At 56.7% G+C, this 22,888-nt stretch overlaps 3 protein-coding genes across 9 annotated transcripts in view; 1 reads left to right on the top strand and 2 right to left on the bottom strand.

The window, feature by feature from the left end:
• Nucleotides 1–141: 141 nt before the first annotated feature.
• Nucleotides 142–6,115, bottom strand: Akt1s1 (AKT1 substrate 1). 4 transcript variants are annotated; one of them, XM_075953227.1, is made up of 5 exons: nt 5,928–6,077; nt 2,456–2,841; nt 1,688–1,765; nt 1,437–1,606; nt 142–1,011 (listed from the first exon to the last, which is right to left on the bottom strand). In XM_075953227.1, the coding sequence occupies exons 2-5, from the start codon at nt 2,832–2,834 to the stop codon at nt 868–870; spliced, it is 771 nt and encodes a 256-aa protein (XP_075809342.1). In that variant the 5' UTR covers nt 2,835–2,841; nt 5,928–6,077; the 3' UTR covers nt 142–867. The 4 variants fall into 4 exon arrangements, with proteins under 4 accessions (XP_075809342.1, XP_075809341.1, XP_075809343.1 ...); XM_075953226.1 differs by lacking the exon at nt 5,928–6,077 and adding an exon at nt 5,298–5,431; XM_075953228.1 differs by lacking the exon at nt 5,928–6,077 and adding an exon at nt 4,704–5,012.
• On the top strand, nt 5,452–14,256 carry Tbc1d17 (TBC1 domain family member 17). 2 transcript variants are annotated; one of them, XM_075953222.1, is made up of 18 exons: nt 5,452–5,597; nt 6,289–6,428; nt 6,752–6,850; nt 6,942–7,016; nt 7,981–8,104; nt 8,674–8,881; nt 9,335–9,446; nt 9,532–9,693; nt 10,562–10,690; nt 10,776–10,879; nt 11,343–11,437; nt 11,778–11,894; nt 11,973–12,073; nt 12,164–12,263; nt 13,097–13,194; nt 13,295–13,411; nt 13,691–13,777; nt 13,899–14,256. In XM_075953222.1, the coding sequence occupies exons 2-18, from the start codon at nt 6,408–6,410 to the stop codon at nt 14,091–14,093; spliced, it is 1,944 nt and encodes a 647-aa protein (XP_075809337.1). In that variant the 5' UTR covers nt 5,452–5,597; nt 6,289–6,407; the 3' UTR covers nt 14,094–14,256. The 2 variants fall into 2 exon arrangements, 1 of the variants encoding a protein (XP_075809337.1); XR_012908350.1 differs by lacking the exon at nt 5,452–5,597 and having other exon boundaries at nt 6,291–6,428; nt 13,097–13,211.
• Nucleotides 14,257–14,460: 204 nt separating this feature from the next.
• Il4i1 (interleukin 4 induced 1) overlaps nt 14,461–22,888 on the bottom strand; it is a 27,402-nt gene continuing 18,974 nt past the window's right edge. The window contains exons 2-9 of one of the 3 annotated variants that reach the window (XM_075953220.1): nt 22,285–22,337; nt 20,872–21,014; nt 18,367–18,602; nt 17,651–17,763; nt 17,042–17,243; nt 16,046–16,114; nt 15,810–15,946; nt 14,461–15,697 (exon numbers count right to left, since the gene is read on the bottom strand). In XM_075953220.1, the coding sequence (XP_075809335.1) occupies nt 14,479–15,697; nt 15,810–15,946; nt 16,046–16,114; nt 17,042–17,243; nt 17,651–17,763; nt 18,367–18,602; nt 20,872–20,908 (2,013 nt within the window). In that variant the 5' untranslated portion in view covers nt 20,909–21,014; nt 22,285–22,337 and the 3' untranslated portion in view covers nt 14,461–14,478. Of the gene's footprint in view, nt 15,698–15,809; nt 15,947–16,045; nt 16,115–17,041; nt 17,244–17,650; nt 17,764–18,366; nt 18,603–18,694; nt 19,966–20,871; nt 21,015–22,284; nt 22,338–22,888 lie in introns of those variants that run through there. The other 2 variants (XM_075953219.1, XM_075953221.1) reach the window with 2 other exon arrangements.

Genomic DNA, 22,888 nt, shown 5'->3' with positions numbered 1-22,888 from the left:
CGCCGTTTCACCTACGGTCACCTCTCTACCCACTCCCGCCGTCACGTTCCCGAAAACCACATTTCCACCGTAACCGCCCGGGAATGCTCTGAAACCAGCTCCACTTTAGACGAGCGTCCCATACACCCACACACCACGCACTCACTAGCCAGAGGTAAAACTTTAATTTCAGAGCATCCCTCCCGACCCCCACCCCACTCTCCCGCACCCAGGGCCAGGGCCGGAGAGCGAGGCCCCCTACCTTGGGTGGAAGAGGGCCCTTTAAGGCACCTGTTGGGGTCGGGGGATGGGGGGACGGGACACAGGAAGCTGGTACCGCCCTGGGTATAGGACAGACTTTGATGGATAGGCTATCGTGGGGAGAAACTTATGGGGGCATCAGACGCAGAGCAGACCGGACCATCCCGTGGGGTACCGGATACAAGTGTCAGGATTCGGGCCAAAACAAACAAACAAACAAAAGAAAAAAACCCAGCCCTAGTAGTGTAACAAACTCAAGACCTCAGGCCAATTCTGGGTTCGGGAGGGCTTGACCACGCCCCCAGGAGGCCAGGGCCAATCGGATGGGGGGTTCGAGAAGGGCTATGGGCGACTCTCCGGACACGGGCGGAGCCATCGCCTGGTCCCGCAGATGGGCTCCGGTGCTTGGGCAGCAAGCCGAGCCAAGGATGCGCGGGTAAAGCTTCTGTTGCTAGGCAAGAGACGGAGTTGACCCACTGAGCGTTTTAGAACTAGCCCCGCTCCAAACCGGAGCGAGCCAATCCCGCAAAGAATCGTCCTGTCGCTGGGCGGAGAAGGCTCATGGCTTATAGACCAACGGCGACAGTGGCCTTCCGCCGGCCTCAGCCCGCTGGGCGTGCTGCCCGCTCAGTATTTCCGCTTCAGCTTCTGGAAGTCGCTGGTGTTGAGTCGCGGCCGCGGCAGGTCCCCGAAGACCTGGGTGTCTTCGGCCTCCCGCAGCACCAGTGCCCGCATACTAGCGGCGATCCGGTCCAGGTCGGGCGAGGAGGGCTGTGGAGGGAGGAAACCTCAGTGCACAGGCGCCGCCTCCGCGATGTCCTCCTGCCCGCCAGGATTGTCCAGCCCACCAGGAACCAGAACGTTCCGCCCCCCCTCCCCTTCTGGCTCTGACAAAGAACAGGGGTTCAGGTGCCAGGGTACCTGGCTGCTTCTCAGCCAGGACAGCAGGTCCCCGCCCGGATCGGGGTGTCATACTGGGACCTGGCCATGCAAAGCTGAGGAAAGTCATCTAACTTTCCTCACAGTGCTGCCTGAAGGAACCACATCCAGGATGATATTGGGGAAAGGAATCCTGCGAGACAATCTGACCCTCCTTCCCTCAAAAACGACTCTGAACAGGCAAGGGGCCTTCCTCCTAAACTGCAGGGTGTCCTGGGATGGAGAAGAGAGGCCACTCGGCCTCGTTCCCCGCTCACCGGGCCGTTCTCCTCATCTGAAGATCGCGCCTCTGCCCTCTTCTCCTTGAAGGCCCACACTGGCACAGACACAGGCAGGGACTTGGCGTATTGCTGGGTGGGCAGGGCTGCGGCCGGGGGCTTGGGGCAGGCTGGGGGACCGGCGGGGGTCTCCTCACTCAGGCTGCCGTCTGTGACACAGGGAGGCTTCAGCTTCTGTACCCCTACCCTCGGCCTGGCCTCCTAGGGCTTGAACAACCCAGGATCCTCACCATCTGTGCTCTCCGGGTCTGACTCGCAGAAGGGGGGCAGGTCTTGGAGAGTGGCGTCCTCATCCATCATGAAGAGTCCTGTGGGTACAACAGGCCCTGCAATTGGTCCCTGGGCCTCAACACTCTTCATCTGCTTTGTCTGCTCACTCAGCCACTGCTAGCTTCAACGTGGAACCTCTTAAGATCTGCTTGGGACAATGTCACCCAAAATAGTTCCAAAAAAAAAGTTGGTCTGGTGGGGACAAATGGAAGATGCTGTGGCCAGACCACTTGCCTATAGTCTCAGAGATCTGATGTTAGAACCCCTGACTCGAGTTTCTGTCCTTCAGGACAGGATGAGGTGACCAGCCGTGGGCAAAGATGGCAAATGAGAATTCCTCTCACGCTCGGAGAAACATCCACTTTCCGACTCTTCCCCAGCAGCAGTCTCTAGACCCAGCCGCCCAGAGTGGGATTCCGTGAGAACTGGAAATGCTGCCGAGTGCCCGGAACCCTGGTCCCGGTTCCCTCAGCTGTGGCAGTACACCATTCCCAGCAAACTGCTCTACCTCCCCTTTCTTTCCAGAGACAACTGCATCTCTTAGAGAACCTTAGCCAGACCAGAAGCAGTCAAGGAAACCGTGTTTGCTCAACATACTGTGTTGTGTGCTGTTGGATCTTGTGTGAGGCTGCCAGGGAATGCTTTAATGCCTTCCTAAGGATGCATTAGGACAAGTGTCCAGAAACCAGCAAGCCCAGCCCAGTACCAACCCCCGCACCCCAGCTCACCTCCATTATCGCTACCGCCCAGCCGCTCCCCAGAAGTCTCTGTCTCAGTGGGCTCGTCCTCATCTTCCTCATCATCCTCCCTGGCCAGGGCTGGCCGAGGCGGAGGGCTAGGAGCAGGGCTGGGCGGCTGTGGTGCTGGTGGGGGACCAGGTCGGGTGGCGGTGGCAGCCCTGTGTGCCTGAGCGATGTCGTGGAGGCAGCGGCGTGCAGCCTCTGCCAGGGCCCCGCGGCCATGGGCTGCATAGGCACAGGGCCCTGGGCGGGGTGGCGGTGGTGGCGCTGCAGTCAGCAACACCAGCTCTGTGCCAGTGCGGGCCCGGAAGCGCTCAGCGGCCCCCACAACGGCCTCCCACAGTTCCTCTGGCCGCCCAGACGCCATCCGCGCCCTGTGGGCCAGAGCAGGACAGAGGGACTGAGGCTGTGCCATCTCTACCCATCCCGAGGGCCGAGTGCCCCAATGCGACTCCCCTTCCACGGCATGCACCTCTCAGCTGAGCTCCACCCCTTTCCCAGACCTGCTTCCCCCAGGACCCATACTAGCCACCATCATTTCCAGCTCCACACAGGGGCCACTCCAAAGTCTGAAGTCTTCACCTGCTTGGCCATGAGCGCTGTAGCCAAATTGGTCTGCGGTTATTTCAGCCTGGGGTCTTCCTATTTTTTTGCGACAGGGTCTCATGTACTCCTGTCACTCTATGGCTACAGATAACCTTTAAGTCCTGACCCCATGTGTCCAGCTCTTGAGTGCTGGTGTTACACATGCACAGCACCACACCTGGTTTATGTGGGGCTGGGAACTGAACCCAAGACTTCCTGAGTGCTGGCAAGAACCACCTCAGCCACATCAAGGCCTGTCTGGTTTGTAAGCTAGGACCAACACGCAGCCCTAGCGACTCTCCTTCCTCTACTACTGGAGTAGCTGGGATTTGAGGTGTGCAGCGCACACACCCAGCCTGTGTCTTTGAAGACTTACATGGATTCATGTGTACCTTGTCCTCGGTGTGTAGGGTGTTAACACACATGAGCCAGGCATGGGGGACATACACCTGAAATCACAGCACTCAGAGGCTGGAGCAAAACTGTCACAGAGACCGGGCTCCAGGAAAACCACAGGTGACTTGCACGGTTTCTGCAGCAAAGCACCCCGGCCCCTGCCAGCCTCCATCCTTCATTTGGTCCAGCAGGTCCTCCACTGCTGTGGAGCTCTGCCCTTCAGACTTTCCAGGACCAGATGGACCGCACACTCAGCTCACTGGCCTCAGGTCACTGCCAACCTTACACTCAGCTGGGGAGGGAGACAGTCCCTCCCTGGGTCACTCCAGTCCCCTTGCTGGGCTTCCAGGGCCACTCTCTTAGGACAGGGCTGAGCTCTGGCTGAATGTGGGGGAAGGAGGGCGCAAGCTGCTCAGGGCCCGCTGACAGCTGCACCGCTGCCAATCTCCTGGCTCCTGCAGTGGAACCATGGACCGGTGCCTCTTTCCACACACCAGGGGGTGTGGCAGCTGAAGCCCCTGCTTGACAGGCAGTGCGCACCTCACCCTGGGGGGGATTCAAGCGCATCAGGACCACAGTAAAGAGAAGCAGAATCTGGAATCTGGTTGCAGCTTGCAAGCTGTCCTGCACACTCAAAAGACTCCACCCTGCCACCTTCCACCCAACTCCCCAAGGTGGGAACTGCTCACACGCTGGACCAGAATGCGATAACCATTCCTAAGCAACCTCTCACTTCCTATGGCATGAAGAGCGGTGGTCACTGCATTTCAGGACTTAAGCTCCAAACTCAGGAAGACCAGATCTTGACTGTCCCACCAGCTGAACTGGCCACCGACAAGGACAGTCTGTCCAGAGCCCTTTGCCAATCCTGAGCGCTACCCTGCCTGCTTCAAGACACTAGACTGCCCATCCCAACTTTCCATTGAGGAGAAAGCTGCAGACACCTGCCACAGCCGCAGAAATGAGCTGTAGTGGTTTGATAACGCTGTCTTTGGACTTCAAAGTCCCACCAAAGCTTTAGGAGCCACCCAGCGACTCCTACTCACACTCACACCCTTCCTAGCTGAGAAAGGAGGCTAAGGCTCAGGGCGAGAAAAGTGACTGGTCCAAAAGATGGCACGACCTGTATGCTATTAGCCTGGGTTCTCACTTCTCTGAGGAGAGAGCAAATGATGGCAGGACCCAGCTCCTAGCAGCAGCAGTGTGAAAACAGGCTGAGTGGCTTCTGAAGGCGGCTCAAAGGAGGGCGACTTACTCGGACCTCCTAGGCCTGTGATCTCCTATGAGGTGAGAGGCAGGGGAAGACCAGCAAGGGGGAGCTATCCAGCGGGCAAGTGCAGGCCTCCCAGGACAGGTGTGACGGGAGATAGGGAAGGAAACGGCTGCAGCACGGGACGCAGAGCGGGGCGTCCCAGGGGGATCCTACCACCGAAGGCTGCGGCCCGGGGCTGAACCACGCCCGCGGACCAGCGAGGCCCCTACTCTAGGAAGAAAACAAGAAGTCCCGCCCCCGGCGGGGATCTGACCGGAAGTCCCGCCCATGGACACCCCCTCACCCACCAGCGGACCCCCCAAAACACAACTGCATGGACTTGGTTCGCCTCCAATGTGAGAGTCCCAGCCCGTTTGCAACACCGAGGTGAAGCTTGTCTAGCTTTCGTAGCGAGTCAGACACGAGGGATTGAGCGTTAGCCATTTCAGCACTCAGCCAAGGGTCGCAAGGAGATCACTGCCCCCTGACCTACGCACACTGTACCCTTCCCATGGCCGCACGCCTTCCCATGGCCCCTCAACCTAAGGAAAGCCAGATCCTCCCCAAACCCCAGCTCACAACGCCGCCTCCACTCACGTGCCCGTAGCCAGCATGGCCGGCCAGGCGCCGTCGCCGCCCTCAAAAGGCATGGCGGCTTCTTGCATCACTTCCGTGTAGCTGCCCCTCCTCCATTGCGTACACTCCGCCTCCCTTATCCTAGATGCCCCAAATCAAAAGAGCAACCAGAAGCTTCCTCTGCAAGACAGCGGCAGAGTGCCCATGGGAAAGACAGTAAAAGACTTCAGCTACATCATTTCGATCTGCCCGCAACAAATACGGCTGCATGCCCACGCTCACACAGGACAATAGCGAAGGCAAGCGGCCTGACGTCCCTCGGTTCGTAATCAACTCCTAACACAGAAGTGGAGGAAAAAAGGCTCCCGTTCCGTCGTGCTAGTCAGTATGGCTTCATATGCCAATAGTGCGTATGGACTCTCCTTCCGTCCAGCCTACCGCTTCCTCCCACCCCTGCTCTTCAGCACAAAGCTGGCAAAGATTCAATATGGCAGCATTTCTAGCTTCGGGTTGCCCAGTTTAAAAATGGTGGCGCAGCCCTCTTTCCACGGTGACTCAGAAATTTGGGGCAACTTCGTTTCCAGGAGCCTGACTGCTTGACCCCTTATCCCGAGCCCCTCCGCGCCTCTGGTACTACACAGCTCCTCTCACCTTTTCCTGTCTCTGTTCCGCTTTTCCAACACCTCGCCGCCCCGCCCCGCAAAGAGATGGTAGTGCCCCGCATTAACATGGCCTCCACCGAGCCGCTATGGCTTGCCCTCGAGGAAAATGGCACAATGTTGGCTTCTACGCCAGTATAAAATATGGAGAGAGCCAAGGAGGCGTTCCTTGGGCGGTCACGAGTCGTCGGGTAGCGATCACGGGTCCGACCACTTGTTTACTTCGTGGCGAGAGTGCTACACTGCGCCTGCGCAGCCTCGTTGACCCTGAACAAGAGTGTTGTCTACACCACGTGAGCCGACGCTTGACGTTTCAGCTACCCTGTTCTGACAGATGGTTTCACCCACTGCAGCTCCACAGCTTCAGGGGCGCTACCATTATCTGGCCTGGAAGGGAGTGTTCTTTCCGGATATGACACCTCATTGACCCGGAAAGGGAGGAGATTGGGGCAGTGGAACCTCCGCGGTGGCTATGGACGGATCCAGCTACAGGGTAAGACTTCGGGACTCATTCCCTCGCTGGTCTAAGGCGACACCCCCTTCCCCCCGCGATGGTCTGCTTCCACCTTCCGCTGTGCAGGGACGAGGCAGAGCTAATTTAGTAAGCACTGATTCTTGGTAAAGACGCTGTCATCTCCAGGGTCGGCAGGGAGAGTCGGCCTTAGCTCCTCCCCTCGGGGACGGGCACGCCCTCCCCGCGCGCGGGCGGGCTGTGGGCTCGGCACGCCCCATCCTGGCTGGTCCGCCTGTGTCTCTGGACCCCGCCCCTGGGAGGGCTCCATCCTAGACCCTGGCTCTCACCGCGCCCGCCCCTAGGTGGTATTTGAGAAGGGAGGCGTGTATCTGCACACCAGCGCCAAGAAGCACCAGGACCCGGACTCGCTCATCGCGGGCGTCATCCGTGTGGTGGAGAAGGTGAACGGGATGGAGGTGGCATCAGGGGAACTTCGGGTTGGTGGTTGAGGGCAGTCGGGCGACTTTATTAAGTCCTCCCCACGTCCCTCAGGACAGTGACGTCCTCCTGCACTGGGCTCCGGTGGAGGAGGCTGGAGACCCGGCGCAGATCGTCTTCTCCAAGAAGGTAGGCGCACCGCTTCTCTTCACCACTCAAGGGGAAGGCGGGGGTTACTCGGGAACCTGCGAGCCTGTTTGCTTTGTGAAACGACCTGATGTCCTGTCCTCTTGGCTGCTTAGGGAACCCTCTTGGGTGAAAGCCTGGGTTCCCATTTCTTTAGGGGCGTGGCCTGAGTTTGGTGTGAGGTAGCTGTCTTTTCCCTCCGATCTAGTTTCACCTAGTAGCTTTATATTTGTAACATTTGGTGTGCATTCACATGCGTGGGTGTGGCAGTCGGAGGATAACCTTCCTCCCCTGCGCGGGTCCCAGGGATTGATGCAGGTTGTCAGGTTTCGCAGCAATCTGAACCAGCTCAGTAGCCCAGAGATTGAGTTTGTGAGGTGGGTGGGTGCCGTGTGAGTGTATGGGCATGCGCGTGCACTCCTTGTGGGTGCATGCCGAAGCCAGAAGATGGCAGTGCAGACCCGTGCTGGAAACTGTTTTTTGTGATCGCGGGAGCCTGTGAAACACCAAACTCTTTGGGCTTTGTTTCCTTACTCATGTATGTACTACTTGGAGGAGTCATCCTTCTTCCTTGTGGACTCTGCGGCCTGGACTCAGGTCCTCCCTCTCACATGCCAAGCCACCTGGCTGGTGCTGCTCTACGGTATCCCCTTTCTGTCATAGCAGTGTGCCCTGTAGACCCACAGTTAGTCACAGTGACAGTGGCCGTCACTTAAGGCTCTTCATTCACTTACAGTGAGAAGTCAGTGCAGAGCAGACCCTGTTGGTGCTGTGGCCTCAGGCGTAGCCATGAATCTAGGGTTCTAGCCTGACTCTTCCTCAGCCACCAAGCCACCAAGCAAGCTTTCTGCCCCTCCTGCCTGTTTGCGCCCTTGTTCTAAAGGGCTGCTGTCTCTGGGGCTTCCAGCTGCAAGCTGGGAACGTTTGCTTGCGAGCACAGCTCTCTATTCCCTATCTTTCTCTCAAGGACCCAAGTGGAGGGGAGCCCAGTGCCTCAGAGGAGGAGCCCACCTTTGACCCCGGCTATGAACCTGACTGGGCTGTCATCAGCACAGTGCGGCCACGGCCACACCTGGCAGAGCCCAGGAGAGGTAGGTGGAGCTGTGCCGCAGTGGTCTGCCGGATCATGGTTCCAAAGGCTTTTCACCCACAGTCAGGGTGGCTTCCATATGCTTCCTCTCTGGCCTAGGAAAGAATGGCTTGGTTCTTCTCTCCTCCTCCTCCTCTTCTTCTTCTACTAGTTCACTATGTAGCCTTAGCTGACCTTGAACTCAGAGATCTGCCTGCCTCTTACCAAGTACCAAGGTTAAAGGTGTGTGTCACCATGCTCAGCCTCCCAAACCTTTTGTTGTGGTTCAAGTAGGGTATGGAGCAAAGAGAGTGTTGGAGAGGTAAGACAGCCAGAAGACTAGGGACAGAGGAAGGTAGTTCTCAAACTGAAGACCGAGGGAAGCCTGGGGAGGTTCTAGGACATTCTGGGACAGACATATCCACTGGGGTGCTTTCTAATCTTAGGCAGTTTACTTCTAAGGAAGTGCCAGAGTTCTCAGGGGTAGAGGGCAGCTTCCACCGAGACTTCAGAAGACTGCTGTGCAGACAACACGCTGAAGTGGCCTGTCCTGCTGTTGATACCACACCAGCAATGCATTGCTTCCCCTAGGTGCAGAGCCCAGCTGTCCTCGGAGCTCCTGGGCCTTCTCCGTGAGCCTGGGGGAGCTCAAGTCCATCCGCAGGTCCAAGCCAGGCCTCAGCTGGGCCTACTTGGTCCTGGTGACCCAGGCTGGAGGCTCCCTGCCTGCTTTGCACTTCCACAGAGGGGGTACCCGAGCCTTGCTCCGGATCCTCAGCCGCTATCTGCTCTTGGCCAGGTAAGCCTCTGCCAGCGTTGGATCCGTGAGGCAGTATGTCTTTCTGCAGCCTGCAGTTCCGGGAAATGAGCAAAGCAGTTTTACTAGAAAGGCCCTGAAAAGATGCAGGCACATATGCCTGCCATCCCAGTGTTTGGAAGGCTGTGTGCCATCAGGATGGACAGTTGAAGGCAGTGTGGGCTGCGTGAGGGCAGGGAGGGAAGAAACGACCCATTTGATGGCCCGCAGTAGTAGTCTCTGTTGCATACAGAGTATCTCCCCCATCCCCAACAAAGCTGCTCTTTGGCTTCTTCCTGAGTCAGTCATGTGGGCCCCGAAGTGCAATAAGCCCAGCTCTGGTCTGGAGACTTTCCTTGCAGTGCCATTTTGTAGTGGGAAGGGGGCTACAGACCTAGAGAAGCATGGCCAGGTGCCTCAGGGCCTGTGACCTCCTGTGTGTCCCTGCTCTCCCAGCTCTCCGCAGGACCCCCGCCTCTACTTGGTCTTCCCCCACGACTCTTCCGCCCTTTCCAGCTCCTTCCATCACCTTCAGCTCTTCGACCAGGACAGCTCCAATGTGGTGTCTGTGAGTGCTGAGACGGACGCAGGGCACCGTGGGTGTGATGGGGAGACCCGGAGGGGCAGCGCTAACACCTGTCACCTTTCCCCAGCGCTTCCTCCAAGACCCCTACTCTACCACCTTCAGTAGCTTCTCTCGAGTGACCAACTTCTTCCGGGGAGCCCTGCAGCCACACCCTGAGGGCGCCTCCTCCCCTGACCTGCCCCTGCCGCCAGACGATGAGCCGGAGCCTGGCTTCGAGGTCATCTCCTGCGTAAGTGGCAAGGACCCTGTTTCTGCCTTTCGTTTTTTTTTTTTTTTTAAACCTGCTTCTTTTTATCTTTTGTGGGCTCATCGCCTTTCTTACGTCTCTATCTTACTTTCGCTGCTTCTCTGTCTGGCTGGCATCTGCCCGGCTTCTGGCCGCAGGGGCATCGCTCATTCTCTCCTCTTCTCGTTCTTTCCCAAGCCCAGATTTCCTCCTATCCCTGCCTACCCTTTCTCTGTCTAGCTATTGGCCATTCAGCTCTTTATAGACCAGTCAGGTGCAGTAGGCAGGCCAGGTGAAATAAATGCAGCACATCTTTACATAATAAACACGCATCCTTAGCATCGTTAAAACAAAGGCAGCGAAACAAAAATAACAGCATCACACAGTTATCGTACAGTTAATGTTCTTTGTGTGTCACACACCTCTGCCTAGTTCAAGATCCCACAGCACCTCGGTTACGTGAAACCGGTCTCTAGAGCTGTGTGAACAATGACTTCACAGGAGTCTTGTGTACTGGGCCAGCTGCCTGGTTAATTGGTGGATGTCTTTCTTGTGCTGAGGATCCATCTAGCCCAGGGGCTCTCTTGCATGCTAGGCAGGTTCTCTGCCACTGATTCCCACCCAGACCCTCACTGGTGATCTCGAGCAGTGCTCCCCTGCTGAACCAGTTCCCCAACCATTTCTGGTTTTTGAGGCTAGATGTCTCAGTTTTCCACCCTGGCCTTGTGCTGTGTGATCCTTCTGTCTCAGGGCTGCCTGTGGCTGCTGTTCTCAGGTGCCCTTTTTTCTGGAAGCTTCCTGCTGACCTCTGGTCTTTAGGGTTCCTCCAGCCCAGGAGGGCTCGGAGCTCACCTGCCCCTGTGTTCTGCAGGTGGAGCTAGGGCGGCGTCCCACAGTGGAGCGGGCTCCTCCAGTCACAGAGGAAGAATGGGCCCGCCATGTGGGTCCTGATGGTCGCCTGCAGAATATCCCTGAATTGAAAAATCGGATCTTCTCAGGGGTGAGTCTCGGTGGATGTAGACTAAGGTGGGCTGGCAGCTGGCCAGGAGGAAGTCCCTGACCTGTGTGCTCCATTGCATCCCCAGGGTCTCAGCCCTGGCCTGCGGCGGGAGGCATGGAAGTTCCTCCTGGGGTACCTTAGCTGGGAGGGTTCAGCTGAAGAACACAAAGCCCACGTGCGGAAGAAAACGTGAGTGGGAACGTGCAGCCCCCACATCCTTTAGACATCTGCCCTCAGGCTTGGGCTTGGCCCCCCTAGTCTTCCAGGTTAGGGTGTCCTGGAGCCAGCATAGCCCCTGCTGTGCACCATACTGGGGCTTCCACAGATTCTGGTTCGAAGCCACTATATGCAGTGAATAGCCTCATCCCCCTGATGGGAGTCCCTTGCAGTCTGTTGCTGAACTGTTGTAGCTCCCACAGCTCCTTCTTGTGGGCGTCTAACCCCTTGTGAGCACCTGAGGGTGCTTCAGTGCCTGGACGTGCTTCCCAACAGAGGCAGTGGTGACAGATACTACCAGAAGCCCATGGGGCAGCAGGACCAGGGGCCTGTGTGAGCAGGGCAGGGCTGGGGAGCGATGGAACCGGTGCTTCCCCAGGTGTTCCCTGGGTGCTGTGCTAGCGGGGACCATAGCTTCCGTGACCTCTGTCCTCAGGGATGAGTACTTCCGAATGAAGTTGCAGTGGAAGTCCGTGAGTGCTGAACAGGAGCGGAGGAACTCGCTGCTGCATGGATACCGTAGTCTCATTGGTGGGTGGCCGGGGGATTGCGGGGCAGACTGGAAGCAGTTGGGTGGATGTTGTGGCCATGGGGGTGATCTGCAGTGGAGGAGGCAGGACACGGAAAGAGGTCTTGGGGCCTTGTCGGCTCTCACTGGGAGACTGTGTGACTTTACCCCCTGTGCCTCTATTTCCCCAGAGTCTCACACTGGGGGTGACAATGAGAGGTTCTGGGGAACCCCCACCCTTACTGTAGCATGAGCCCTGAAGCTGAGGGCTGTCAGCATGCAGGAGAGTAGGGCTGGTGCCTGTGACCAGCTAGGAAGGCCAGCTAACCTTTCTTGTGCTCCTACCGTGTTGGGCCCCCACAGAGAGAGATGTAAGCCGCACCGACAGGACTAACAAGTTCTACGAAGGCCCTGAGAACCCAGGGCTGGGCCTGCTCAATGACATCCTCCTAACCTACTGCATGTACCACTTCGACTTGGGTGAGCGCTGCATTGATGGGGCGAAGGCTGGGTGTCTTAGGTGCTCAAGGTGATGCAGCTGACCCTGTGTTCCCCCAGGCTATGTTCAGGGCATGAGTGACCTCCTGTCCCCAATCCTCTTCGTTGTTCAGAACGAAGTGGATGCCTTCTGGTGTTTCTGTGGCTTCATGGAACTTGTGGTGAGGCCCAGGATGGGAGAAGGGTGTGGGGACAGCCACTGAGGTGTCCAGTCAGTACTCTGCTCTCACACTTGCTCCTGCTTCCCGCAGCATGGCAACTTTGAGGAGAGCCAGGAGACTATGAAGCGGCAGCTTGGGCAGCTCTTGCTGCTTCTGCGGGTGCTGGATCAGCCACTGTGTGATTTCCTGGGTAGGTCCTATGTGCGACCATCTGAATGAGAAAAACGTCCCAAGTAACCTGGCATCAAAGCCTAGGGGGATGGGGAAGCCTGCCCACCATAGGCTAGGTGAGGTTTCTTTGGACCATCAGCTAGGACCACTGCATTCTAGCTGGGAGTTCCTTGTTTAAAATGAGAAATGCTGAAGAGGCCAGGGTTCAGTTGTTGGGATTCCCAGCTAACGTGCATGAAGCTCTGGAAAACTGGGCAAGTGCGGCACCCGTAATCTCAGCATGGTGGGGTAGAAGCAGGAGGATCTGAAGCCACATAGTGAGTTTAAGCCTGAGCTACTGAGACCCTGAGTGTATCCTTGAGGAACCTGGAACCGTGCTGGCTGGGAGGTCACCTTCTGTGCCTAGGGAGACAGTTGCTTCTGTCAGGAAGGCCCCTGGAAGCACAGTTCTTCTGGGTGTGTGGCGTTCTGTCTGCCACACTTGCAAGACAGCCTGAGACAGATTTCACTTACCTGCTAGATATTCTGGCCACTAATTGTCTAGACAAGGTCCTCAATTACGCTGGCTTGGGGGGACCGTTTCCATGGTAACACTCATGCTGTCCTCAGGTTACTACACTGACTGACATTCTCGGGGTGCTTCTGGCACCGGCCCCGGTTGCTTCCCTTGGTGTAGTATGGTCTTACTGTGTTCCCATCCCTCTAAAGGGAGGCAGTGGTGGGAGCGTCCTGTGCAGCATGTGTGTGCGGCCATGCCTGTCGTCTGCCTATCCCAGCTGCTAAGTCCACTGTGATCTAGACCAGGGCTTGGCCACCAGCTGCCGGCAAGGCTAACTCCCTGCTGTCCTCTAGATTCCCAGGACTCGGGCTCGCTGTGCTTCTGCTTCCGGTGGCTGCTCATCTGGTTCAAGAGGGAATTTCCCTTCCCTGATGTCCTTCGGCTGTGGGAGGTGGGCAGCCAGCTGGGGTGAGATGCTGGTGGAAGGGTGGGGAGGTCAAGGGGGATGGGCAGGTCAGAGTCAGGCTTCAGGGTTCCTTCTGATACCCCAGGTCCTGTGGACTGGGCTTCCTGGCCCCAATCTGCACCTGCTGGTGGCCTGTGCCATCTTAGACATGGAGCGGGACACCCTGATGCTGTCTGGCTTTGGCTCCAACGAGATCCTTAAGGTGAAGTGAGGGCACTTCCCTTGACGTGGGCGAGTCCACCCGCAGTGTGTCCTGTTGACCTTGTTGTCTGGGTGGGGTTGGAACTCTTGTCCCCAGTGAGGGTCCTTCCTAGTGTGCTCCAGTGTCCAGGTGTGCTAGCAGGGGATGCTGTATTACCTTGTGGCAGGCCAGGGAATCCTAAGGCCTCTTCTAGCTGGGCCCTGTACCTCTGGGGCAAGTCTGCTTCCCTCCAACCCCAGAAGGAAGGCGGGCATGCGCCTTACCCTGCCCTTCCTGCAGCACATCAATGAACTGACCATGAAGCTGAGCGTCGAGGACGTGCTGACCCGGGCGGAGGCCCTGTACAGGCAGCTGACTGCCTGCCCAGTGAGTCCTTTGCTCTTTAGAGGGAATAAACCCCCATGGCTCTTCCCGCCATCCCCCCCCCATTTGACTCCACCCCCACCCATCACCTAGCCTTTTGGATGCTTTTCCCCCTTCCCCCCAGGAACTGCCACACAATGTGCAGGAAGTCCTGGGGTTGGCGAAGCCTGAAGAGCCTAGTAGCCCGTCTCCTCCCATATCCCCGTTGCCACTGTCGCCTACTCGGGCCCCGCCACCCCTGCCTCCGCGTGAGGATGTCCCGCAGCCTGACAGCAGCCTGGAGATCTTGCCTGAGGACGACGATGGCACTGACTCCTAGCCCGCACCTGACTGGGTTCTCGGAGATTGCCAGTCCTGGGGCCCATGTGGAAAGGAGACCTGCAGCAGGAGACCTTAAGCCGGCCAGTGGAGGTTGAGGATTCCCTGAACCCGCTCACCAGCTGCCAATGTGAGGCAATAAACCATTGACTGTGTGCTGGAGATCAATAAGCCTTGTTTTTCAGATCTCGCTCATAGCCCAGACTGGCCTCAAGGCTGTCGAGTTTTCTGTTCTTCCATCAGCCCTTTATCCTCCTGTAGCTTATGATCTCCACAGTGCAGTGTTCACCCAAGTGTCACCTGCCCAGGGCAGCTACATTCAGGAAACTAGAGCAGTGGAAAGGGAGGGAGGGAGCTGGGCCTCTGGGTTTAACAAAAAAATAATTTTATTGTGGGCTATTATTGTAGGTGGCCTGCTCTAGATTAGACTGGGTTGGGGACTGGGTGCCTCTTCCCCCTTTGCACGGAGTGTGACCTGCCCCTTTGTGCAGATGCCAGTGCCGCTGGGGACCAGATCCCACGTGCTTGTGTCCCCCGTGCGTGTGCACTTCAGGGATGACATGCTCATGAGTGTGCGAAGGCATGATATTCTTGTGTGTGTGTATATGCCCCTTCCCCTGGGGAATGGTCTCTACGAACACATGTCCCCGCAACTCAGGGATGGCCTCCACAAACACGTGTCCCACCGGGCTGGTCTCTTCGTGTTGGGACTCCTGCCCCTCTAGGATTTCCTCCTGCTGCTGCTCACCTGGGCTGACCTCTTGATCCTGATCCCCTCTGGCCTCTGCATGTGTGCGCTCCTGCTTCCGGAGACTGGCATGCTCCTGCTTCTGTGGGCTGGGCACCTTGGACACATGGTTATTGATCTTCACCGCTGCCCGCAATGCGGACTTGACAGCAGTCTCTACCCAGCCATGTGGAAGGGCTGTGTGCTCACCCGCGAAGTAAATGCGGCCATAGGGGGATGACCAGTCATAGTCCTCATCCCCCTGCCCAAACAATGGCGGCTGCACCACAAAGCCACCCTGGCTGTGCGGGTCCTCTGCCCAGCGTTTGATTACGCCCGTGCCGTCCCACAGGCGGTACACGACTGGCCCATGTAGGGCCGCCACGTCCTTGAGCGCCACGCGCATGGCCTCTTCTGTGCTCAGGCCGGCGAAAGGGGCTGTAGCATCCGACCACGTGTACGAGGCCAGTAGTAGGGAGCCCTCGCCCGGCGCCGGATAGAATATAAGGCGCGATGGGCGGTCAGTGTTGGAGTGGCCGCCCTCGATGTGCTCCTCATGCCAGAACGGCCGGCGGAAACTCAGGAAAACCTTGCTGGCTGCCACATAGTGCAGCGCACGCAGTGCCTCCCGCCTCCTCCGCGTCAGTGGCGGCGTGAAGGTGATGCGCTGCAGCGCAGGCCCACTGGCCGTCAGCAGAACCAGGTCGGCCATCAGCACCTTCATGCTATGAGACTGTACTGAAGTGGCGATGTGTACGAGCACATCGTGCGCCCCCTGAGTGATCGCCACCACGGGCGCATTCAGCAGCACCGGCCCGGACAATGAGCTCAGCAGCGCGCGTGGCAGCAGGTCCCAGCCACCCACGATGCGGCTGTACCTGCAGGGTAGGGCAAGCACATTGACCCAGGTTGAAGCTTAGCTCTTAAGGAAGGCCCTGCCTCTCCCAGGACGCTCCTCCCTGTGACTTGTCCCATCCACTGTGCCCTCACCGAAGTCGGTCGCTCAGGCAGCTGTGGGCACGTAAAGCCTCTGCAAAGCTGAGGTAGAAGAAGCCCTCCTTGGACATCACGTCTCCCAGGAGCTGCACGGCCGGCCGGGTCAGGTTGCCCTCCCCAAGGAGGTATTCCTGTGCAGTTGGCAGGAGCCCTGGTCAGACCCTTCCCTGCGAAGCCCTGGACCTCAGCCATCTCTCGTGACAGGACAGGTGAACAGCCTCGTCACTTACCAGCAGCGTGTGCCTATTGAACTTCTTCATGGCTTTCTTGCAGCCCAAGGCCTTGAGGTCCTTGAGGGCCTGTGGGGGACAATCAGAGGGGCCCTGGCTGCAGTAGGAACAGCCACTCACCCCTGTTCAAGTCCCAGACTTTGGCTCATACTGCATAAGCCTCCTCTGTAGCTGGAAGTCCTCCCAAATACTGGACAGCCCTCATCTGCCCACCCAGGCAGCACTGCCTTTTGTTTTTGTGCCGGCCAGGAAGTTCAGTAATTGTGTCTAGACCATTGTGGGCGTAGGCAGGTGAGGGTCTCCCATGGCCCAATAGGGTGCTGCTACCAGCAAACAACTCTCCTTGGCTCCCCAGAACCAGAGGAGTGCTAGAGCACTCCCAGCAACAGCAGCCGCCTGGCCCCCAAGGCCCAGCAGCCTCCATCACCCTTTCTCGCGGCAGGTAGTACTGATTTTAAAGTGTGGAGGGCAGAACCACTTTGGAGCTGTGCCACCTCTCCCACCGCATGTAGACTCTCCTGCCTGGCAATTAGTTATCTTCCTTCAGGCTCCTTACAAACATGGCCTCCAGCCTCTCTACTCTGCGCTCCTTGTTCAAGGTCAGGAGAAGGATGTTCAGGCAGATACATTGAGGATGCAGACTTAGGGATAATGGATGAGCCAGGTGGCGTTCCAGAAGCAGAGGGTATGCCTGGATCACTAGGTGGGTGTGGGGGAAGGGAAGCTATCTGGTAGGTCTGGCCCATGGGCTTAAGAGGCACTGGGGAGCCCTATCAAGCTGTGGGCAGGGCTAGCTTCTGTGTGGAAAGATCCTCTGGGACAGGAGGATGCCTGAGAGACTGTCTACGGCAAAGCTGCCGGAAGGGCTTCAGTAGAGGATGCGCTGTGAGATGCAGAAAGCACGGGCTGGCCGGAGCTGCGGAGTAAACCTTAACAGGGTGCTAGTAAAGACAGAGCCGCGGGCAGGGTTGGGCTCAGCAGGAAGCTGGTAGCCACCTTGTTGAGTGCCATCTGGTAGATGTCCTCTGGGGAGCGGCCTCTCTCCCTGTGGCTCAGGGCGTAGCCCAACTTTTCTGGCATCTTCTCCACCACATAGTTCCGCAGCCTCACGTCATTCACGTCGGTCCATGTGTTCTCATCATACTGCGTGAACTGGGTCAGGTTGAGGCCCAGGCTCCTACAGAGCATGTGCAGGATCCTGGAAATGGAAGGCTGTATGAAGAAGGCCTGGCTGGTACCACTGGAGGACCAGTACAGACAGGCATGGAGCTGGGGGTGGGAACCGCACAGATGGGAAGGTGAGTGATGGCACTAGGAGAGGGCTGAGCCAAGCTGTGAGTGAGAAGTGAGGTCTGGACCCGACTTTGGAGTGCAGAGTTGGGGGTGCAGCTTGAGGCCCAAGGTTGACAGACAGTACCTTCAGAACAAAGAGCATGGACTAGGGATGGAGCTGGATTCTCACTGAGCCCAGGGCAAGGACAGAGCTGGGATTGGCTGAGCCTAAATCAGGGATGGGAGTTGGCTGAATATGAGATGGGGTTGGAGGTGGGCTTTGGTTCAGCTTTGGTGCAGAGGTGGAGCTCTGTTACCTGGCTGGGATCTCACCTGTGGGAGCTGGGCATTCGCATGGCCCCCAGCTCTCCTATCCAGCCTGTCTTCCCATCCCGGAAGGTGAGGATGCGGCCCCCAATCCTATTATCTGCCTCCAGGACCGTGACCTAAAGACGAGGTGGGGCAAGCAGTAACCTCAGCTCCCCTGGCTGCACTCACAGCAGCCCCTGCCTGTCTTGCTCCCCACAGTGAGGCACACCTAGACTGGAAGAGCCTTTCTTCAGGGTGGAGGGGAGGGGCTGCTACAACAGAGAGAAAGTCCACCAGATGGACTGCGGAGGGACTTCCCAGCCTAAGGCAGAAGTAGGGAGATTCCTGGTTTGCACGCAAGACTGGGGGGCTGGCTCATTCTCATTCCTGGGTTTTGGTGAAGGGGACACTCGCCCTTGGGAATTTCTTAGTGCTTCCCCCAACACAGATCCCCATTTTGACTATGACAATTACATTAAGAGGAATTAGGCCCGCCTTTAATCCCAGCACTCGGGAGGCAGAGGCAGGCATGGTTGAGTTCGAGACCAGCCTGGTCTACAAGAGCTAGTTCCAGGATAGGATGCAAAGCTATAGAGAAACCCTGTCTCGAAAAACCAAAAAAAAAAAAAAAAAAAAAAAAAAAAATTACGCCTTCCCTGCAGATGGAATGGGGGCTCTACCCAGGACCTTCCACCAGCAGCAGGAAAGGCTCCAGGCAGACAGTAGGCTGCACTTCTCACCTTGTGTCCCGCATCGCTGAGCACCTTGGCGGCTGTCAGTCCAGCTATACCTGCACCAACAACTGCCACCCTTTGGGGCCTCAAGGTCCGATTGAGGCCCCAGGTCACCACCTTGAGCAGCTGCTCATAATCAGGGTCCTCCATGCACTTATCGAAGGGACTCAGGCTGGAGGCTGCCTTCCAGTTCAGAGAGGCTGCCAGACCCAGGAGGACAGCCACAAGCGCATGATGTGGGGCTGGCAACAGAAGAGGGTCAGGGCACAGGCAGTAGAAGCAGGAGTCAGCCACAGTCCCAGCACCCCCTTTCCCCCCTCTCTTGCTCACTTACCCAGCCAAGCCATGGCTCAAGTGGCAGCTGCTGTCAGTGGAGAAGTGGGGTGACTGTGATGGGGGCTAAGGACCCCCCAGCCTGTCTCTTTTCTTCCTCTCTGGGCTGGGCATGTGTTTCCCCAGACCTAATCTTGATCTGTCAAGAGTTCCTGGGACCCTTTTCCCAAGCCCTGGCCTAGCTCCCTTCTCCTGCCTCCCAGTCCTAGGTTCTGGGGTGTAGTCCCTGCCACCTCCCACCTACTCTCGGACAGGACAGCAGAACAGGGCCTCTGAGTTCTCCCCTTAAAGCAGCCAGCCCTGCCCACTCACCTCCCTGGGGAATTCTAAGTGCTTTCCTGGAGCGGGGCCACATGCTGGGGGAGGTGGTGGTGGTGGGAAAGAGGGCCACAGGAGGAAGTAACTCAGTCTATTTTTTGTACCACAAGCAGCTCTGCAGAAGTTGTGGGTGGGGACTGCCCATCCAGATGGCATCATTGGTGCTCTGGTCCCTTGGGCCTGCCCATCCCAGGCCAGGCCTCCTCACCCGTTTTCCATGCCTATCTCCAAGTCTATGAAATGGGCACACACAAGTCTGGGACCTGGGATCTTGGGACAGGGCCTTCCACATTCTGGTGCCCGTTTCGGCCTGATAGTGTCACATGGTAAAGCACAGTATGGCAGATGTAAAGCCAGGCCAGGGCCTTCATATGTCACCTGCCAGGGGCAGAACCTGTTGCTGCATCTGAACATGGGGAGGACTGGGTGGTGATGACTGAGTGGCCCTGTCCTTCCCTGCTATCTTCGTCTTAAGAACGGCTGGGAAGCAGAGTGTGGATGGACACCTCAGAGAGATGTCCCCAGAAACTTCAGGAGGCCATGAACAATGAGGATGATCACACCAGTGCCACCCAAAGCTGGGGGAGTGAGGCAGTCAGGTGCAGGGAAATCAGGAGAAAAGTCAGGGTAGGGACAGAACGGGGAAGTCCAGAGTCCACTAAAGGGAGGTGGTTGGTGTAGGTGTGTGCTTGGGCCAAGCGGCCAGAACTGCAAAGCCATGTAGGCTGGAGGCCCAGGTCAAGCAGGACTCCAGGGCTTAGCGCAGTACTTGGTCTCAGCCCTACAGAGGAACTGAGGGTGCTGGGGGCAGGAACAGCCACCTCGTGGCCTGGCATTTATTAGACAGGGTCTCATCATTCTGCACCCAAGCTGTCCTCAAATTCCCCATGATCCTTCTGCCTCAGTGTACGGAACGCTAGACTGACAGGGCCACTGTAAAGTTTTCCATATATGTGGTTGTTTTACCTTCATGTATGTCTGAGTACTGTGTGTGTTTGGTGCCCAAAGAGGAGGGCATTGAATCTGCTGGAACTGAAGTTACGGATGGTTGTGAGCCCCTAAGGAGGTCCTGGGAATTGAACCCTGGTTCTCTGGAAGAGTAGCCAGTGTTCTTAACCCCTGGGCTACCTCTCCAGTCCCACGGGAACAGCTTTTGGATCCCTGGCTGGAGTAGACTGGGGCTACTCCCCTTCCCCTAGGGAGTCTGGGGAGCAAAGGGAACTGACAAAATAGGTTCAGGTAGGGTGTGTGAGCACACACATGTGTTTGCCATCCTAGCCCACCCCCATCAACAGGGGTTCAAGCCTAGCTTGGGTCACAATCTAAATATATATACACTCCAAATCCTAGTATCCTAGTGTTAGTTCCAAGCAGTATTATTGGGCCTAAATTAGGAATCATGGTTAGGCCACCATTGGGGCAGACTGTCCTTCCCTGGTTATGCTGGGGTCTTGGGAAGAAGGCAGGGTGCGTAGGGATGGGATCAGGGAACAAGAGGTGCAAGTGAGGCTCAGTGTTCTGCAGCAAGGGCACAAGCCCAGATATTAAGTGTGTGCATCTGGTCATGGCATCAGCTGCTGCTGGCTTTGGGAAAGGCAGCTTCAGGACTAGCCTTCCAGGAAGAAAAGGTCTTTGGGGACACCCGCCTGCCACGGCTTGCTTCTGACCCACAGGAATAGTGCTGGAGGGTCTAGGCCACATTCCAGCAGGCTGATCCGGGGACGGACCTCATGAAGTGCATAGCCTCCAGTTTTTCAGTCTAGTGTCCCGAGGGAGGGTGTAGGGAGACCCAAGACTGGGCAGGGACAAAGTAGCTGTGACCTCCTCCCTAACTCCCCAACCCAGACAGGGGACACTCACTGCACGCTGGTCTTTGGGGGGCTCTCCCGGCGCCCATGGCCTTTCTGGTCAACCTGGAAGGGAAGTCATCCTCTGGCGCAGGCAGAACCAGGGAAAACTGGTAGCTTTGTCCTACTGCCTTGTTAGATCAGAGAAGCCAAGTCCTGAGAGGAAGATCAGTTGGTAGGCTGTGGCAGAATTTGCTAGAGAATGCCTTTTTGTTTTTTGACAGGGTAGGTGTCTTCATTTGTACCCTAGGATGCCCTCCAACTTGAGGCCATCCTCCTGCCCCATATCCTCCTACCCTGCATCTTAAACTCTGGGCTAACAGGCATGCCACTAGGCCCCTCGCTCACCCTCTTCTTTGACACAGGACTATTTTGAATCATGTCCCAGGCATACGGTTTTTGCAGAATGTTTCTCTATGACAGAAATGGTTAAACTTCCCATGAAAATTTGAAGATTTACAGCCTAGCTATCCATTTACGAAGTGTGAGGGTATGGCTGTGCTCCATAAAAGCTTTACTAACAGAAGGTAAGGTCACACACAGGTGGCCAGCTCCTGTCCTTCAAGATAGGACGTTCTCAGGATTCCCAAGGAAAGGCAAGCAGATCTTGGAGTTCCTGCAGTTAGGGCTACATGGATGACCTGCTCCGGGCTGGGGATCCAGCTGCTGGTTGCCTTGGGCTGCCTTCCCAGCCCCACAGAAACCTCATGTGGACTGCGGTGAGGACAGGTACTTCAAAGATGGAGGCAGGGAGCCCAGGTTCAAGGTGACCCACAGCTCCCTTGGGAACTGGAGGCCAGCCTGGGCTGGATACCTCATTTCAATAATAACTATCTCAAACGCTCCCCTTCTGTGGGACTTTTTTCCTATAAGTGTCTCCTTTAGAAGCTGCTTTTGCCACACCTTGTCATCAGGTCAAAACCATGTCCTCAACCTCTTCAACTTTAACTGGCCCTTGAGATAACAAAGCACCCACCTTTCTAGCCCGACTCTTCCCACCTGGGCAGCTGGTGCAAGCTTAGCTACAATCTGTACTCTTCCATGCCTGGGACCGTGTCTGATTTCCAGTAGTCACTGGCTGAAAGCATTTCACAGATGATGGAAGAAACATGTGTGTGCAGTTTCAAGTGCTGTTCTGGGTCATTCTTACAAAACTCTTAGGGACTTTTGTAAAAACTCCTTCCCAGACAATGCTTTCTGTGCTGCTCAATACAGACCAGAGCTCTTTATAGAGACCAGAAGTGGAAAGTTCAAACTTGGTCTCCCTTGTCTTTCTCATCCCTTAATGTGCTATAGATAAAACTTCCTGCTCACTGACATTTCATACTGCTGCGCCCCTTCCTGAGACAGGCTAGTCCCGCCAGGCTGGGTCACAGCTGGTCCTGGCTACCCAAGGAGATGTGGAAGAGGCTCCCCATGCAGTCACCTTTGCCGTCTTCATGGTGAATGATGAGAGCGGTCAGCAAGGCAGTGTTCTTCCTGGAGAGGGAAACTGCAATTGTAGTGTAGCCTGGGTAACATGCCCAAGTTGCCAGTAGCGTTGTCATCCTGGGTACCTCTCCCCAATTCCCCAGCACGAAGATCTATGCTGCTGTCTATAAAGTGGGTAGACCTTCAGGGATGATTTCAACTAACTTAAAACACAAGGCTGTACAAGGATGGAGTGCAGAGTGCAGCTCCTCCCCACAAATGGCAAGATAGCTCAGCTTCATTTATGTCCCAAACACAACCTGGAACGAGTACACACACATTAGAGATACACGCCGACCATGACCATGACACGAGTGGAAAGCATCTTGAGAAACTGCGGCCTGAACACTATGGTCGGTCAGAGTCAAGCCAGAGTGCAGAGCTGGGCTGTGATGGCTTAGCCATAATCCTAGGACTCAGGAAAGTCACACCAACTCAAGGAGGGAACCCTGCCTTAAACCAACAAAAACTAACATGTTACAGAAAGGCCACTGGGCGCTCAGGATGTGTCCCCCAGTTCACTAGCCCTGCCTCTATGTGGCTTTTCCAAGACAAGGTCT

The sequence above is a fragment of the Microtus pennsylvanicus genome, chromosome 18, assembly GCF_037038515.1.
Source record: "Microtus pennsylvanicus isolate mMicPen1 chromosome 18, mMicPen1.hap1, whole genome shotgun sequence".
Classification (NCBI taxonomy): domain Eukaryota; kingdom Metazoa; phylum Chordata; class Mammalia; order Rodentia; family Cricetidae; genus Microtus; species Microtus pennsylvanicus.
This window is presented reverse-complemented; position numbering and strand designations above follow the sequence as displayed.

Excerpts from the sequence above, each read along its gene's own strand:
- Akt1s1 (XM_075953226.1), bottom strand. The coding sequence starts at position 5,365 with ATGCAAGAAGCCGCCATGCCTTTTGAGGGCGGCGACGGCGCCTGGCCG. Across the intron at positions 2,842-5,297 it reads GCCATGCTGGCTACGGGCAC|GGCGCGGATGGCGTCTGGGC; the intron begins GTGAGTGGAGGC and ends TCTGGCCCACAG. Across the intron at positions 1,766-2,455 it reads GGGCGGTAGCGATAATGGAG|GACTCTTCATGATGGATGAG; the intron begins GTGAGCTGGGGT and ends TTGTACCCACAG.
- Tbc1d17 (XM_075953222.1), top strand. The coding sequence starts at position 6,408 with ATGGACGGATCCAGCTACAGG. Across the intron at positions 8,882-9,334 it reads CGCTATCTGCTCTTGGCCAG|CTCTCCGCAGGACCCCCGCC; the intron begins GTAAGCCTCTGC and ends CTGCTCTCCCAG. Across the intron at positions 9,694-10,561 it reads GCTTCGAGGTCATCTCCTGC|GTGGAGCTAGGGCGGCGTCC; the intron begins GTAAGTGGCAAG and ends TGTGTTCTGCAG.